The 15,857-nt window shown below is 39.4% G+C and overlaps 1 protein-coding gene across 2 annotated transcripts in view; it reads right to left on the bottom strand.

Annotated features, from left to right (window-relative positions):
• Positions 1-3,716: 3,716 nt before the first annotated feature.
• LRP2 (LDL receptor related protein 2) overlaps positions 3,717-15,857 on the bottom strand; it is a 144,667-nt gene continuing 132,526 nt past the window's right edge. Inside the window, exons 72-79 of one of the 2 annotated variants that reach the window (XM_087949765.1) lie at positions 13,662-13,752; positions 10,384-10,451; positions 10,102-10,222; positions 8,883-9,012; positions 7,423-7,533; positions 7,171-7,278; positions 6,240-6,311; positions 3,717-4,869 (exon numbers count right to left, since the gene is read on the bottom strand). In XM_087949765.1, coding sequence (XP_087805891.1) covers positions 4,708-4,869; positions 6,240-6,311; positions 7,171-7,278; positions 7,423-7,533; positions 8,883-9,012; positions 10,102-10,222; positions 10,384-10,451; positions 13,662-13,752 — 863 coding nt within the window. In that variant the 3' untranslated portion in view covers positions 3,717-4,707. The remainder of the gene's footprint in view (positions 4,870-6,239; positions 6,312-7,170; positions 7,279-7,422; positions 7,534-8,882; positions 9,013-10,101; positions 10,223-10,383; positions 10,452-13,661; positions 13,753-15,857) is intronic. The other variant, XM_087949766.1, reaches the window with a different exon arrangement.

Here is a 15,857-nt window from a genome sequence, read left to right as displayed (position 1 = left end):
TGCAGTTTTGGATATTAATGTTAGAACATTATAATTTTTAACCATTTGTTCAAATTATATATAACACTGGAAATGAATGAGAAAATAGAAGATGAGCACATATCAAGGTACTTGCTTTATAATAAGGATTTCGGTCTTACGCTAAATTACTTTATATTAAAATCTCAATTGTGTTTATTACTTGGTGTATTCATGTGTGTGTGTGTTTGTTTGTATGGATATATGCACGAGTGTATGTGCTTTTATACATGTTGATAAAGGAAGACTAAATGAACAAAAGATATTTAGCAAAATTGAAATACTAATAATAAAATAAAAAAGACAAAAAAAGAGAGAATAAAACTTTGTAAGGCTAGGTGGGCTCTCAGAGGCCTAGCGAGCCTTCTTCAGTGGCGCCTGGATTTGCTGGATGCTGTGAGGTGCAGACAGGATTTTGCAATGGCTGGCCAAACTTTACTGTCCATGAAAAAACATATTAGTAGCTGAAGGGACCCTCAATAGCTTTTGAGAGATGGAAGGCCTTTGGCCTGGCAAGACACTGTCTGGATCAGTGTTTTTCGACCCAGGAACTACACATCTTCAAGTTACCGGAGTTGAAAAACACTGAATAAACTGATTTGAACAACAAAGTGTGGCTTCCCAAGGCTGTATTTTGATGCCCAGAGCACTTTTTTGCAAACAAGCACTGCGCAAGGAATTGTGCTTCAATGTAATTTCCTAGGCGAAATGGACTTCAACCAGAAAAAGAATTTCAGGATGCAGTATAATGTGAATATAATCCTTTTTTAAATTAGTTAAGGGAACACACTAGATATGAAGGACTGGGTTGCCAAGAGACAAGGCCCTCTTAAGCTGAAATTTGGATCATAGCCACATCTGCGTGGCATCTCCACCTTGGCAGGAAACCCAATTCTCTTAGCAATCTATCTAACTTGGAGCTCTGAGGCTGGCAGTCTAACTCCCACTGTATCAATCAATGGGGGAAGTGTGTGTTGGTAAATTTTCTATCCTGCTTTTCCTTCAGGTGCCCAAGATTGATACATACAGGTCACTTATGACCACAATTGAGCCCAAAACATATGTTGCTAAGTGAGAAATTTGTTAAGTGACTTTTGCCCCATTTTACTACTTTCCTTGCCGCATTCGTTATATATATATGGTATTCAGCTTTGTTTGGGTATTTTCCCACGTCATTATAGTTGTGCTTTTAAAGTTGTAGCAACGTTTCAGCAGAATCTCATCTGCCATCATCAGGCTTCTGTATAGTGTTCTGTATAGTGTTCTGTATAGTGGACCACAGACCAGAAGCCGCACTGCAGCTGCATCACTACCCACTTCAAACCCCTCTGAGCCATACATGAAGCGAACTGACCCCCACCATGAAGATGCAGCACGACCACGAACTCGAAGCCAAACAGCAAGATCACAGCTCACCAGCTCAAATCCCCCAGTAACTAAGACCAACCTGAGCACAACCAAGCCCCCACCTGAACAGAACACACCTCCAACCAATCAGAACATGGCCAACCCCCCAACCAATCAGAACACAGCCAAACCCCCAACCAATGAGAACACACCCCCACCCAATCAGAACACAGCCAAGCCCCCACCCAATCAAGTCACACCCCCACTAGCAGTTAAAAGGAAGAAGCAGCTGCAAGCTCACATCACTCTGAGAAGCACAGAGCTGAAGACAGAAGCCTGAAGATGATGAATGAGACTTCATCGAAACGTTGCCTAGATACTTCCAATCTTACGCGGGAGAAAATCCGAATAACCAAAGATCCACATAAAAATACCCGCGAGAACCTCAGAAAACACACACACACACACACACACACACACACATATATATATATAATTTCAGTGCCATCGTAACATATATATATATTTTTCAGTGGCATTGTAACTTTGAATGGTCACTAAATGAACTGTTGTAAATTGAGGGCTACCTGTATGCTTCTTTCTTCCCTTTCCCCCCCCTAGAAGGCTGTGCTGAGAGAGGGATTGTAGGGCCACCTAGTCAGCTTGGAGATTGAAACTGAGATACAAAGGTGACAGCCCCTCCTTGCTTTAACCATTACCACACATCATGTCTCAATTTTAGTCTATACTGCTAACAAAATAAGAGAAGTAACTTCCACCAAGACTCTACAGTTGAAGAAAGTTGGGCATTTATTTAAGTTTATTGACCACCCAACTCCAGTGAAAACTGAACTTATATTGGACTTAAATTGGGCTGTTTTTTTCACTGTAGATATTGATTGGGATTTGATTAGGGGGGGAAAAATCAAAGGAAGGCAATGCGTAAAAGGAGTTCAAGCAGTTATTTTGGGAGCAGTTTGTGACTGTTTCCTATTTGCAAATGAACATACATTAGAAAATCTATTCAGTGTGAAAGAAATGCATTGGCCATCATTTGGTTTTATGATATCCTGTTATGTAGCTCTGCCTTTAAATTATATGATGCTTGATATGAAACTGCTCTGTGATTTCCTGAATGGGAGTTATTTTTGCAGGCAGATTCGGGGGGGTTTCTGTTTTGATTGGCACTGAAATGGAAGGTTGTGTAACGGCAGCTGGGAACAGCCAAGAAATGGGGGAAATCAGCAGGTTGTCATGTGCTACCTTTTATCTTCTTTTGAACGTCCCTTTGGTATCCCAATAACATATAAATTTCAGCCTTGCTGCCAATTCAAAATTGAAACAAAATGTGTTCCTAAAAAAATCACTACCAGCCAGGAAACATTTGGCTGCATATTGTAAATCGAAAGATAAATCAAATTTAAGCTGAATCATTTATTAGATTTATTTCTCAGGCTCCAACATCCAACCTCATTTAGTAAGAACATCCAAAATCTGATGTGATACATGGATGTGATGGCAAAAATAAATAAACAAACAAACAAACAAACAATAAATAAATAAAATAAAGTGCTTTGTGGTGGCAGAAAGACACAGAAGCCTAGTGAATGACAGCTAGTTTTGATTTCTTTTCCTTTCCTTTAGTTTCTTTTTGTAATTAATTTTTAATCATTTCCCAGCTACTAAAAATTTATTTAGCAAATAAAAAATTACCAAGTAAATTGAATTTGTTAAGCATATCCATAACTCCCAACTTCAATTTGAATGCTTTTTATCTTTGCTTTTATTAAAAAAATAAAAGTTGGTCTTTACTGGTTTGTATGCAGTTTTACCACAGTGCTGTTATGACGTTTTACATTTTTCCACAGGCCACTTCACAGCTTCTGAGGCACAGCGCTATATTCTTTCTCATACTCTGATAACCTGTATAGTTTGTCAGATAGGAAGCCAAAAGTTCTCACTGCCCACCGTTTCTCTGTCCTTTGCAAAGGTGTCACTTCCCATTATAGCCAAGTGAAAAGAAAAAAGAGAAAAGCAACTTGGGCCAGCATCACTGCATGATTTCAGAGGAGAGTGAAAAAATTAGGCTTCCAGTCATTTGAATTCAAGGCCCAAAGCATCATTCACTTGCCAGAGTCTATTTCAAGGCTGTCAAACTCATGGGCCGCAGGTCAGATGCGTCACACGCTGACCACGCCCACGCCCTTTTTAGCAAAGGGGGGAAAAGTCATGATACGTCACAAGACGCTGCCGTGACAACATGAGTTTGACACCTCTGGTCAAATTCCTACCAAGTCCCAGGTTATCTCTGAAGTCCCGATTCTAATCAAATTTTAAAAAAGACAGGAAATGATAAAATACTTTAGATTTATTCAGCAGCAGCATATTCCAGTTTTATTTTTCTAATCACATTAACTATCAAGGCAACAAAAACATAAAAACAGGGATAGCATTTCACTTTGAAAATTAATATATATTTAAAGAAAAGACATCTCGTACATTATAAATTTATTAGCCTGGACTTCTACATTAATAGTTAGACCAGGAATATAAAACAAAACAGCAGGTTAAATATTCCTGCAGTGGCGCACAGTTTTTCCACAAAGGGATCAAATGATGCCTCCTAAAACAGTTTTTAAATCAAGTGTTTTGGATAGCCAGTTACTACTGGTTTAATAAAATGTGAAAAACTTACACAGACTTTACTCTAGAATGGAATTCTTTCACTGATAATCAGGAGGTTCTTCATTCAAAAGGCAAACTTTTAATACAAAACAAAGTTTGTGCCATTTTGTTTTGTTTGTTCCTTGGAACAATTAGCTATCTTCTTCTATATGATATAAAAAGAGGGCAATTTTTTTTTCATATAAAACAGAGGAGAGATGCCCAGTAACACCAGTGCATATTTAGCAGAGTCTGCCTATAAATATAGTTCCAAAAGTCTTGGCAATTCAGTAGATGGTCACTATGTTCTCCTCTATATTATTTAGTATAATTATATTTTATAGAGGACTTATCCCTATTGATACGATTTTAGAACATTGACATCAACAACCCGATAATCTTTTAGAAATTTACAAATATACAGCATATTTATAACATTACTTTCAGAGTGTCAGTGCAAAGATATACATATAGTACACTGTGATAATTACTCATAAAAATAGGCATTGGCGTGTGTGAAAAAGAAAAAGAAGAGAACAATGAGGCATGGTTTTGACACATGTTTCCATCTAAGGCTAAAAATATTTCCTCATAGAAATGTGAACTATTTTTCTTCCTTCTGTTTACAAAAAACATATGTGCAAATGGTTGTGTCTAGAGATTCCCGAATTGAATCAGTTATACAATAGAATCCTCTTTGACTAGATTGACAGTGTCTTTAAATGAATCTTCAGTCGCTGAATAGGCTAATGGTGAGTCTCTTTTCAAAATAATCTTCTGAGGCAGTGATGGAGAGGAGGAAGGGGCACTTTCAGCTTCTCCTTGCTGTTCTTTTTCCATCTGAAAGAAACAGAGTAAAGTTATCAGTGTTTATTATGCTTTGTAATGTGGTCAGTCAGCCACCCAATACTTGCTCGTGTTCGTGCAACTATTGTATTCAATTTATTTTCATTTCTGCATGTAAAGATATTCAACCATTATTATTATTACTTTAACATCTATAGTCGTAACGGAAATGCGATGTAAACATTTTAGAGCATGAATGAAGAATGAGTAGGGAATTTCTGCAGAAGACATAAGATTGTGATAAAAATGTTGCAAACAAAGGGACTTTGTGGAAAAAAATGGGGTCAGTGAGAAAGCTGAATATCAGAACTGATAGGAAGAATCTAGGCTGCCAAGGAGATAATAGGAACATTGAAATCTCTGTTCTCTGCAAGCGAAAGAATTTGCTGAATGTTACAAAACACCAATTATACAAAAAGCATCTGGACAAGGCCCAAGACATCTAACTTGACCAATACCAGGAAAGACTTGAGTCCACAGGTATACCACCAAAATTTTGACCTCTGAAGAAAAAAAAACACTCCTCATACAGAGAAGAAGAGCTCTGCTCTGTGAATTAATTTCTGTAAATATCAACAAAGAACATCCATAATAAATAATAATTTCCCTATTTTTGCCTTTGAGTCAAACTTGACTCCTGATGACTACAGGGACAAAGTTCATTAAGTTTTCTAGGCAAAATTTTGGAAGTGGTTTGCTATTGCCTTCTTCCTTGGTTGAGAAACAGTGACTGGTCCAAAGTCACCCAGTTGCCTAATTCAGGACTAGAACTCAGGTCTCCCTGCTCTTATTCAAATGCCTTAACTACAAAAATAAACTAATTCTCCTTTCATACATTAGATAGAATTAAATCCCCGTGTTAGTCTCATTTTGGAATATTCAATATTCCGCTCAATAATGCAGAACTGATTATTCTGGCCAATTTGGGGTCTGGGGAATGGTATAGCCAACTAAATAAAAGTGTGCCATGGTTCTGTGCATGGCAATTCTGGGCATAATAGCAGCTTTTATTTCCAGAATTAAATGTAATACGTCCCCCTGCTCTAATAGAAGGCAAGGCAAAAATAGAGATGTGTGTTCCTGGAATAGAAGGAAAATGACACCAATTCCAGGAGTCGCCTTAGGGAATGTTTTTCTCTCATTTTCTTCAAAAACAATAACACCACCAAACAGAGAAACTTGCAACACAGGAAGAAGAAAGAATATGGTGAAAAGAAAAGAAAACCTCTCCTTTTCTTATTTCACTTTTATATACATTGCTCAGTGACATTTCTCATTATGAAGAATAGAATATTGTGAAGTATCAACAATTTAAAAATCAATATTGTTTTGCTAAGTAGGAATTGGAAACTATAGAACCTTACCTCTGAATAGATGGGATTTTCAAAGTTAGTACTTTGTTTCATTTTTCTTTTAAAGAAGCTCCATTTTGATTCCTGAAATATTTTTTAAAAAAATCAGGTGAAATTAACAATTGATTTGGTACCAATGAATCAGTAATTTGCAACTGATTCTTTAACATTTTTTTTTTTTAAAGACAAGGAACTTATTCATTCTTATCCTTAGCTGTTTTGAGTAAGATCAAGCTCGATATTGTGAAACCCAGGGGGCAAGAAAGGATATAGGGAGAAATAATCAGACCGAAAAGATGCATGTATTGAAGACGGAGCACCTTTGTTTCTGTGTGTTAAGAACAAAAAAAATCACACCATGTATTGAAATGATATTCATCACTTGGAAAATGTGCATATTGTTGAGATGGATATGGTAAGATATATAATCTTTCATCTGAGGAAAATATGGGTAGTCCTTGACTTATGACCACAGCTGAACCCAAAAGTTCTGCTGCTAAGTGAGACATTTGCTAAGTGAGTTTTGCCCCATTTTATTATCTTTCTTGCCACAGCTTGCAACTAAGCAAGATGGTTGTCAGGTGAATTTCATGGCCTTTCTTGCCACAATGATTCAGTGAATCACTGCAGTTATTAAGTTAGTAACACAGTTGTTAAGTGAATCCGGCTTCCCCTCTGACTTTGCTTGTCAGAAGGTCGCAAAAGGTGATCGCATGACCCCGTGACACTGCAACCGTCATAAATATGAATCAGTTGCCAAGTGTCTGAATTTTGATCATGTGACCATGAGGATCATGCTGCAATGGTTGTTAAGTGTGATAAAAATGTTCGAAGTCGCTTTTTTCAGTGCCGTTGTCACTCCCTCCTCCCATTCCACAACGCATTCCCACCCCCCTTCTTCCCATCGGATTCTGCCACACCTTGTACCATCGCTTTCGGTTACCTGGATCGTTTCTGTGCTTGCAGAAGGCTGAGCTGCATCAGCAGATACAGGTGTAGCGTATACCGGATTCTCAAAGTTTTCGTTTCCTTCACTCTTGGAAGCAGTTACCTATTGTCAAAGATAGTTTTGACAGGACTGAAGAACAGACCAACTACAGAATGCTTAAAAGGAAAAGGGATTGGGGAAATGACATGTAAATGGATGCTAGGGTAGGGGTGGGGGGAAATTAAAAAAACAACACCCTCTTCTTACTTTTGTTGGAGATGCTACGATCACATCCTCTGCTATGGTGTCTTTCGTTGCGTACATAGGATTCTCAAATGTAATTGGCTGCTTCCCAGTTTCCAAAGCAAAGTTTTCATTCTGAAAGCAATAGCTATATAGATGAGTCAAAAGTTGACTAATTTGTAATTTTTTAATGCAATGCATAATAAAATACACAGAAAAAGAAATACCGCAGGCAAGAGAAATGCAAATATTAATCTTACATGAATTAACCTTTCAGCTTTTTTTTTTAATGATAGGTTCTTTTGGCATATATTCAATGTAGCAGTGTAGCAGGCACTGCCATTATTAAATAAAATTAGGCAAGATTATCAATTCAAATCACTGCTCCTGAGTAACTGCAAAATGACTGCTCCATAAATCATTTGTCAAGAAAAAAATAAATCTTGTTCTTCCTCATACACATACTTTGCTGGAGGAAGCAAGGTCTTGTAAAAACAAATAATTGGCAATAAAAGAGCCAAAGCAATTTCATTTCAATAGAAACCTAACCAGACTTCAAAGTAATTGGCAAATGAACCAGAAATGCAAAACTGTTTAGGTCTCAGTGGTAGAGAAAGGGTTTTAGGTGTATAGAGAAGGGCAAGGAAGTTCAATATTGGTTTATATTATGACCTTCTTTTCTGCTCAGTGAGGAAGTAACTAGCCAGAGGTATCAAACTCGATCCCATCGTGGGCTGCATCAGGAGTTTGACTCTTGGGGGGCCAGGGTGGGCATGGCCTGGTCACCACGGCTGACTGGGTGGGCGTGGTTGAGCCTGGGGCGGCAGGGGCCAGTCCCATGCTGTCTCCAGGACGGTCCTGCAGGCCAATTCTGCAGCCTATCACAGGGTAGATCTGACCCGCGGCCCGCATGTTTGACATTTCTGAAATAGACAGTAAATAGCACAGCCTCTGGTGGACTTGGGAAGTAGATGCTCTATGTTGGCAAGGAGATCGAAGGTATCATTTAAAAATGAGCTCCCTTAATCAGATGTCATGGTAGCTGAAACGTTAACAACTCTAATGAGGAAGACCAAAAAGTGTTGTCACTACCAAGACTAAGCCCTTGTTTTGAAGGTTGACAGGATTGAGTAAGACCGATATTTCTTCTTTAAATAGCAAGGAAAGAAAAGCGGGAGACCACGAAGCATGAAGCCATATGCGTGTGGTCAAAATTTTGACTTGGTCTGGGTCCCGCTTGCATTGGAAAAACAGTACTACAGCCTCAGAGTTTCTTTCGCTGATGGCAAAAATTACACACGTAGAATTTTGCAACACATTATAAGCACTCTCACACAATACTGCCATGGCAGATAGCCAATCGGAAAACCATTTATTATAAAGCGAGCTTTTATGGGGGGCTGAGATTAGAGGGTCTAAACCTCCTAAGAGGCACGATTTAAGAGAGCTTCATTTAAAGAAGATTGGGGAAAAAATCCTCTTACCATTTGCATTGCTCTGTCAATAGAAGATTCAGCTCCAAAACCAGCTACATTAATGTCCATTGACACATCTGCCCCGGGTCGGAAAGTTACTCCATTACCGTTTTCCGTGGATTTTACAAGACTACTTAAACTTCAAAGATAAATTTATTTTTAAGAGAAGGAAGACATTTTAATGCAAGTTTTAATATATATTGTTAATATGTTATATTGTTAAACATACTGTATCGTCCTTTGAAGCAGATACAGAAATAGTTATCCATCAAATGCAAACGTTAAAACTGATATATTTGTTTTTAAAAGAACCGGCACAGTATTCAGAAGCCTACATTGAAGCCTTAGCTGAGATGATCTCTGTTGTCCGTCAACTGTCTCTGGGTATAAAGAATGCTTGAATTAGTTGTATGTAAGGGGGAAATACTACTAAATATTTCTACTATTGTGACCAACTGCATACTGAACTGTTGGTAAAAAAACAAAATAGTGCACATCCCTGGTGTATAGAATGTTCCTTATGGAAACGTTCCTTAGGCAGGTCCTTGTTCCCCCGAGGATATGAACCTCTGTCTCTTCCACAATCAAGTTTGAATAGAAATGACAAGATAGAAATAAGACGGTGCTAGATTAAAGAAATAAATAGGATAACCCAAAATACTGTTCAGGGGCAGCTAGTTGGCAGTCAGTTTTTAATGAAGACTTCAGTAAGAGCAATTCAACCAAGCATTTCTTAAGCAAGAGTCTGTGTTGGGAGTTTGATGGTTCACAAAAGAAAAAATCAGAACTCACAGTAAGAATCTCCTTTGCTACAAGAGTGGGGAACAAGTGACTCTCCGGATTTTGTTGGGTTGCTACTTTCATTCTGACCCCCTCCCCCCAATTGGTCGCAAAGTTGTCAATCACAACTGCGGGATTCCATGTTATCCATTCCTTACTTTAGAAGGACAGCTAATTTCAAAGTCATATGTACCTTGACCTGAATACGGTGGGGCTTTCTTCTGAATTAGTATGCATTGGATTGTACTGCAAAGCATTTGAAAGGGAAAAGAGGGGGGGAGGGAAACAGAGAGAGGGGGGGGGACAGACAGACAGACAGACAAACTGTGTGTGTGTGTTCGACAAAGCATGAAAGCTTTTCTTGCTGACCACAGAGACCATCACGAGCCAGGCTTAATTCTGCAGGAATCCCAATGGGACCCATCTGGTCATGCCGAGCGATACCTACCTCGGAAGTTTGGGAAGGGCAGGTAGCAGGGATCCTGTCCTTCGGTAATTGAAAAAGGCACCCACTCCCAGTGCACCAATGATGATGATCAGAATGACCGTCAATAAGGCAGCCACTGCTGCTGTTAGAAAAGGAAAAATAGAGAGGGAAAAAAGCAGAAGTGAATAACAGGGAAGCTGCCGCTGAAACCCAGAGTTGCTTCAGCAGCTACTTAGAAACTTATTTAAAAGGTTTCAGGCCACTGAGTGATGGCTTCGCGGGAGAACACATTTCAAAGCTTACTTGTTCCAGGAGGAATTCCTCTTGACAGGCCCACTTCGCAGTAATTTCCAGTGTAGCCCGAGGAGCACCTGGTAAAATGAAAGCAAGATGCTTAACTGGAACTGACAGTAGAAAAACTGGTTGTATTTATTAACGATCCTGGGAAGATTTTTTTTTTAAAGCAATATCTTGGTAATGATATGTTGGAAGCACAGACCCACAAACACAGACATCAAGCCACAAAACAGCTTGCTTATTTCTTTGGGAATGAGCATGCTGGAATGCTGAGTCACAACTGATGACGTGGGTTAAAATGATAATAATAATAATAATAATAATAATAATAATAATAATAATAATAATAATAATAATAATAATAATAATAATAATAATAGGGATTTGATTTCAATAGAGCCCCAGTGCCCCCTACAGGTTCCACCGAATATAAAAATACTTTGATTGTCTAGGTTTTCTTTGAATTTGAGTAAATTGCTTTTAGCTGTTCTGTATTTAAAAAAAAATCATTGGATTTCCAATCCCCACATTTGGGGACCCGCCTTGATTTGTGATAGGACCCACCAGTTCATCACTCCAGATGTTTTTAAGAATGATGTATTTAAAAATATCACATATGAACAAAATTTCAATTGATGTGGGCCGTCCCTTCCTAAGCAATACTATTTCACTGCCCTTACTTAAAATGGATTAAATCTTGAAAAGCTAAGCAAGGTTGGACCTGGTTAATGCTTGGAAGGGAGATCAACAGGAAAGTCCAAGGCTGTGGACTAGGCTTGACTCCAAGAAGGTGGCAATGGCCAAACTAACTTTTCAGAAAACAAGACAGATATGTTTATGAAATCACTGAGGGGCCTTGGAAGAGACTTTGATTTGATTTGTATCATTTTACCCGGGTGGAGATGGGTGCATATTAGAATGCATCCAAACTAAATATATTTAGAACAATCTCTTTCCTTTGGTACGCTATTTTACTACGCAGATATTTTAGGTACAATAAACGTTCTATTTTCCTCCCTCCTCCTAATTTGAGGTGGTACAGACCTACAAAGGAACATAGCAGCTTGAAGCTTCTGTTATGAAGAAGTGATTTTAAAAACAGCAAGGCATAAATAAATGCAGTGGCTCGGGCCTTCAGGCATTGTGTGATCAGAGTCACACTGAATAAAAACACAGGTATAAAGCTTCACCCATGAGCCTGAGGACTAGCCTCTCAGAAGGGCATCTCAAGGAAGATTTTTTTTATGTTTACGTTTTATGCGATCCCCTTCAGAATGCCACGGGTTACACATCCGTTGCAAATGTGGCTGGCGCACATAAACTGCTATTTAAGTGCTTTCCTTTTTCTTGACAGTTCTTTCAGACATTCATGGCACAAAAGAACTGCCGCCTGAATCACATTTATACAGCTTGCAACAATAAGAAGAGCACCAAAACAACAAAATACGAAGAATCGAGGGAGAACAAAAGTACAAAAAAAATGAATACAAAATCATCACAAGCAATCCAAACAACAAAACGAAACAGGGGCCACCTGCCACCTCTGAACCATTTTCCTCTTACTATCTGGCTACGTCTGGTTTTGCGTTTTATAAAGCTACAGTGCTGTGCTTTCCATCTTCTGCTTTAACCTTGCTATGTAGTTTGGCCATAGGCAACATGAAGTTTGGAGAAAGTTTCTGAAGTTAGAAAGTGCAATTAGCTAAACCAGGCAAAGAATATAAAACCCAGGCTTAGTGTGTGTGATTACTGGGGGCGTGCAAATAGTCCCAAGCCTCTGAATTGTGTATCCCAGCAGCTTCTGCTACCAAAGAAACAAGCTGATGTTCAGTTTCCAACTATTTTCTCTTGGCCTCCCTTGGCAGAAAGAACATCCTCTTTCCACTGTTTGCCCCAACCCCAATTTCATTAATTGGTCCCCCTGTCAGTGAACCTTTTCCCAGTGTGACAGCTTCAGACAACCCGCCATACCCCCTCTCGTTTGACCTGAATCATGAAGGCATGACGGAGGACACCCTTTTCTCCTCATGGAGGCTCAGATTATGGAAGATCATCCACAGAGGTTTGCTTTTTGATGAGCAAGGAAGACAACGCTGTGGGATCTGTTTAGGAATCACAGCTACTAGCCCACGGTCAGGAATAATTTATGGGAATTTCTGCAATCACCCCCATTTCTATGAATTTCTTTAGAATTATCTAGTTAGCGGCGTAAGGAGGACGAGGGGTAGGAGGAGGAAGAGAAAGGAGATTGTGTTTTTAACTGGGCCTTTCACATTAAATGCTACTACAGGTAGTCTTCGACTTACAATGGTTCATTCAGCGACCATTCGAAGTTACTACGGCACTGAAAAAAGCAACTTACAAATATTTTTTTCACATTTACGACTCTTTGCAGCATCTGTGTGGTCACGCGATCAAAATCTGGATCCTTGGCCACTGGTTTTTATTTATGACGGTTGTCCTGGGGTTCATAACAATCCCCTTTTTTGCGACCTTCTGACAAGCAAAGTCAACGGGGAAGCCAGACTCACTTAACAACAGTGCTACTTATCTTAACAACGGCAGTGATTCACTTAACAACTCTGGCAAGAAAATGGGGCAAAGTTCTCTAAACAACTATCTTGCTTAGCAACAAACGTGGTGGGCTCTAACTGTGGTCATAAGTCGAGGGCTATCTGTAATTCTTTTTTTTTTGTTGCTGCTTGCATTTTGTCTCTGAACTTCTCTCTGATAAAAGGTATTTATGTAAGAAACAAAGGCCTCCTCCTGGGATAAAGCCTGCCGTGAATTCTTGCAGCATTTGTATGTACAGTAGGAGCATCCATCAGAGCTTGCTGTCTACATCAGAATGAGCACACATCACAGCATTGTGTGAACCATGATGGCGCAGTGGTTAGAATGCAGTACTGCAGGCTACTTCTGCTGACTGCCAGCTGACTGCAGTTCGAGTCTCACCAGGCTCATGGTTGACTCAGCCTTCCATCCTTTCGAGGTCCTTAAAATGAGGGCCCAGATTGTTGGGGGCAATAGGCTGACTCTGTAAACCGCTTAGAGAGGGCTGGAAAGCACTGTGAAGCGGTATATAAGTCTAAGTGCTATTGCTGTTGTACCCTAAGCTCCAGTGCTTTGTGTCATACATGCAGTGCCACAATGCATCTCCAAAAGAATGACATCCCAATGCTGTTTTCATCATTCTGTGTCCCTCTGCCCACCACACAGACAATGCCACCCGCGCATGTTATTTGACTTCTTAAGTTTTTCTTGATCCATCTGTAAAAACATACTTGCATTTAGGAAGCTCGCTTTCATCCAAATAGCATGTTCCTCCATACATACACCTGCAGGCCGGTGGCATTGTTGGTGGCGATTCAATAGCTATGAAAAATGAAAGACATGCATTATATGTCGATGGAGATTCTCAGTCATTCAGGTCACGGTTGTCCCAAAGATATTTTTTTCAATAGGCAATTGGATTTTCTGGGTTTTCTTTGAAGACGTTTCACTTCTCATCCAAGAAGCTTCTTCAGCTCTGAGCGATATGTATACAACATCATTTATCTTCAGTCTACAATACAGTCAACATCATCTATCTTGAGTCTACAACAGTGGTGGTATTCGACCGGTTCTGGAGAACCGGTAGCGGCGATGAGCAGTGGAGAGCGAACCGGTTCTCTTCGCTGCTCTGTGATTGGCCCACCTGCCCGCCCGGGCTCCCATACTCACTTTTATGGCCAGAATTCAAAGTGCAGCTGCTTTGCACGGCGCTATTCTGTGCCACGCAGCAGCTGCTGCAGCGATGACCATCGTGCAGGCTTGCAGGAGGCAAGTTAGAACGCCTCTGCGCCTGCGCAGTGTGTTTGGCGCGTGCATGCATGCAAAGTGTGTGCATGCATGCAAAGCGCAGCCACCAAGCCACGCCCACCGAACCGGTGGCAACTTTATTTGAATACCACCACTGGTCTACAACACAGTGTTTTCAACATTTCCAAGAAGGCTCCACACTCATCTGCACAAATCAGATGATCCTGAGGACACAGATAAACCTCCAGCTGGCCTTAATAATTCGCTAAAAGAATGCAAATGGCCAGCTGTCTGCAAGGAGTATAAATCCTTTCATTCCCCACCATCCAGTCAGAGCTGAAGAAGCTTCTTGGATGAGAAGCAAAACATCTTAAAAGAAAAACCAGAAAGTCCAGTTGCCTCCTGAAAAAGCATCTTTGGGACAACGTGCATTATACCAATCCTGTAAACCGTGATCCACTGCCAATAACTCTGAAGGATCAGGATTTTTCTTTTGCCTAATCCAAGATTCTATTTTGTGTTCATATGATGATCATATGCCACTTGCTCTTATGTGAGGTTCGGAGGGGTAAACAATATCTTATGAAAAACATATTTCTACCTTGCTACATGCCTATTAGTAAACTATAATAACAAAGCAGCAATATTTGAGGTCAGCCAACAGTGAAACTAACCAACAAAACAGCCCTGAATCCACTCTTTTCTTCAGCTGGTGAAAATAACACATCCAAGGGTTATCCTCAAGCACCTTCCATTGGTGGAAAGGCTTGTAGGTAAGAAAGTGATTTTTTTTGCCAATCTCCCTTCCCTTGACTGTCCCCAGCTTCACTTCCCTAACATGTCCCTCGTCTTTTCAGAGCATATTTACAGTGTGCTGGGGAGACAAGCTATACTTCTTTCATTCTGACAACAAAAGACTGTTGTGTTTAATTCCATTTTTAAAAAGTATTTATTTAAAAGAAGACTTACTTCAAGAACATCTTCCGCCAGCATACAAATAAAATAGATCAGTAAGTCATCAAAACGGGAAAAAAACCTATTTGATCACTGTTACGTGTAAAGGTTTTCTTTTAAAGAATTACCCTTCTGATACTTGTACATAAAATATGCAACAATTAGTGCTATGTATGTCAGAAAACACCATGGAAATGCTTAAAAGTCTTTTTATAGCACATGACAGAAATTTATTAAGAAGTGAAATGTTCTCCAGGTTTCATGAGAAATATCCTCTTAATTCTAAATACACATTTTTACACAATGGAAACACATATATTGCATTGTTAATATAGCAGTATCTTGGCCAACCTCATATTTATGAGAAGGCATACACTCTTGAGAAAATTCACACCAATGAATGGAGGCAGAGGTAACTGGGAGAAATACATGTTGCTGTTTTAGTTATAAGCACAACAAAGTAGTAGTGAATAGTTCTTTGTTCGCTAGGAGACCGCATTTAATATCTCTTTGAGAAGGCAAGATCTCACCAAGCAGCTTCTAAGAAAAACGAGTAGACTGAAGTTATTGTTACTATTTGGATAAGGGTAGAGGTAGAACATTTTCCTTCTTTTTAAAAACTATGTCCAATATATTTTAGGGATCATATATTTCTCACTTAGAATGGTGGGAAAATGCACTGCTACTATATAATGTATATCTGGGCAGGTACAGTATAAGGCATT

This window comes from Notechis scutatus, chromosome 1 (genome assembly GCF_049901735.1).
Source record: "Notechis scutatus isolate UNSWTSFEM ecotype Mainland chromosome 1, rNotScu1.2, whole genome shotgun sequence".
Classification (NCBI taxonomy): Eukaryota; Metazoa; Chordata; class Lepidosauria; order Squamata; family Elapidae; genus Notechis; species Notechis scutatus.
Note: the sequence above shows the minus strand (reverse complement) of the source record. Positions and strands in the feature narration are given on the sequence as shown.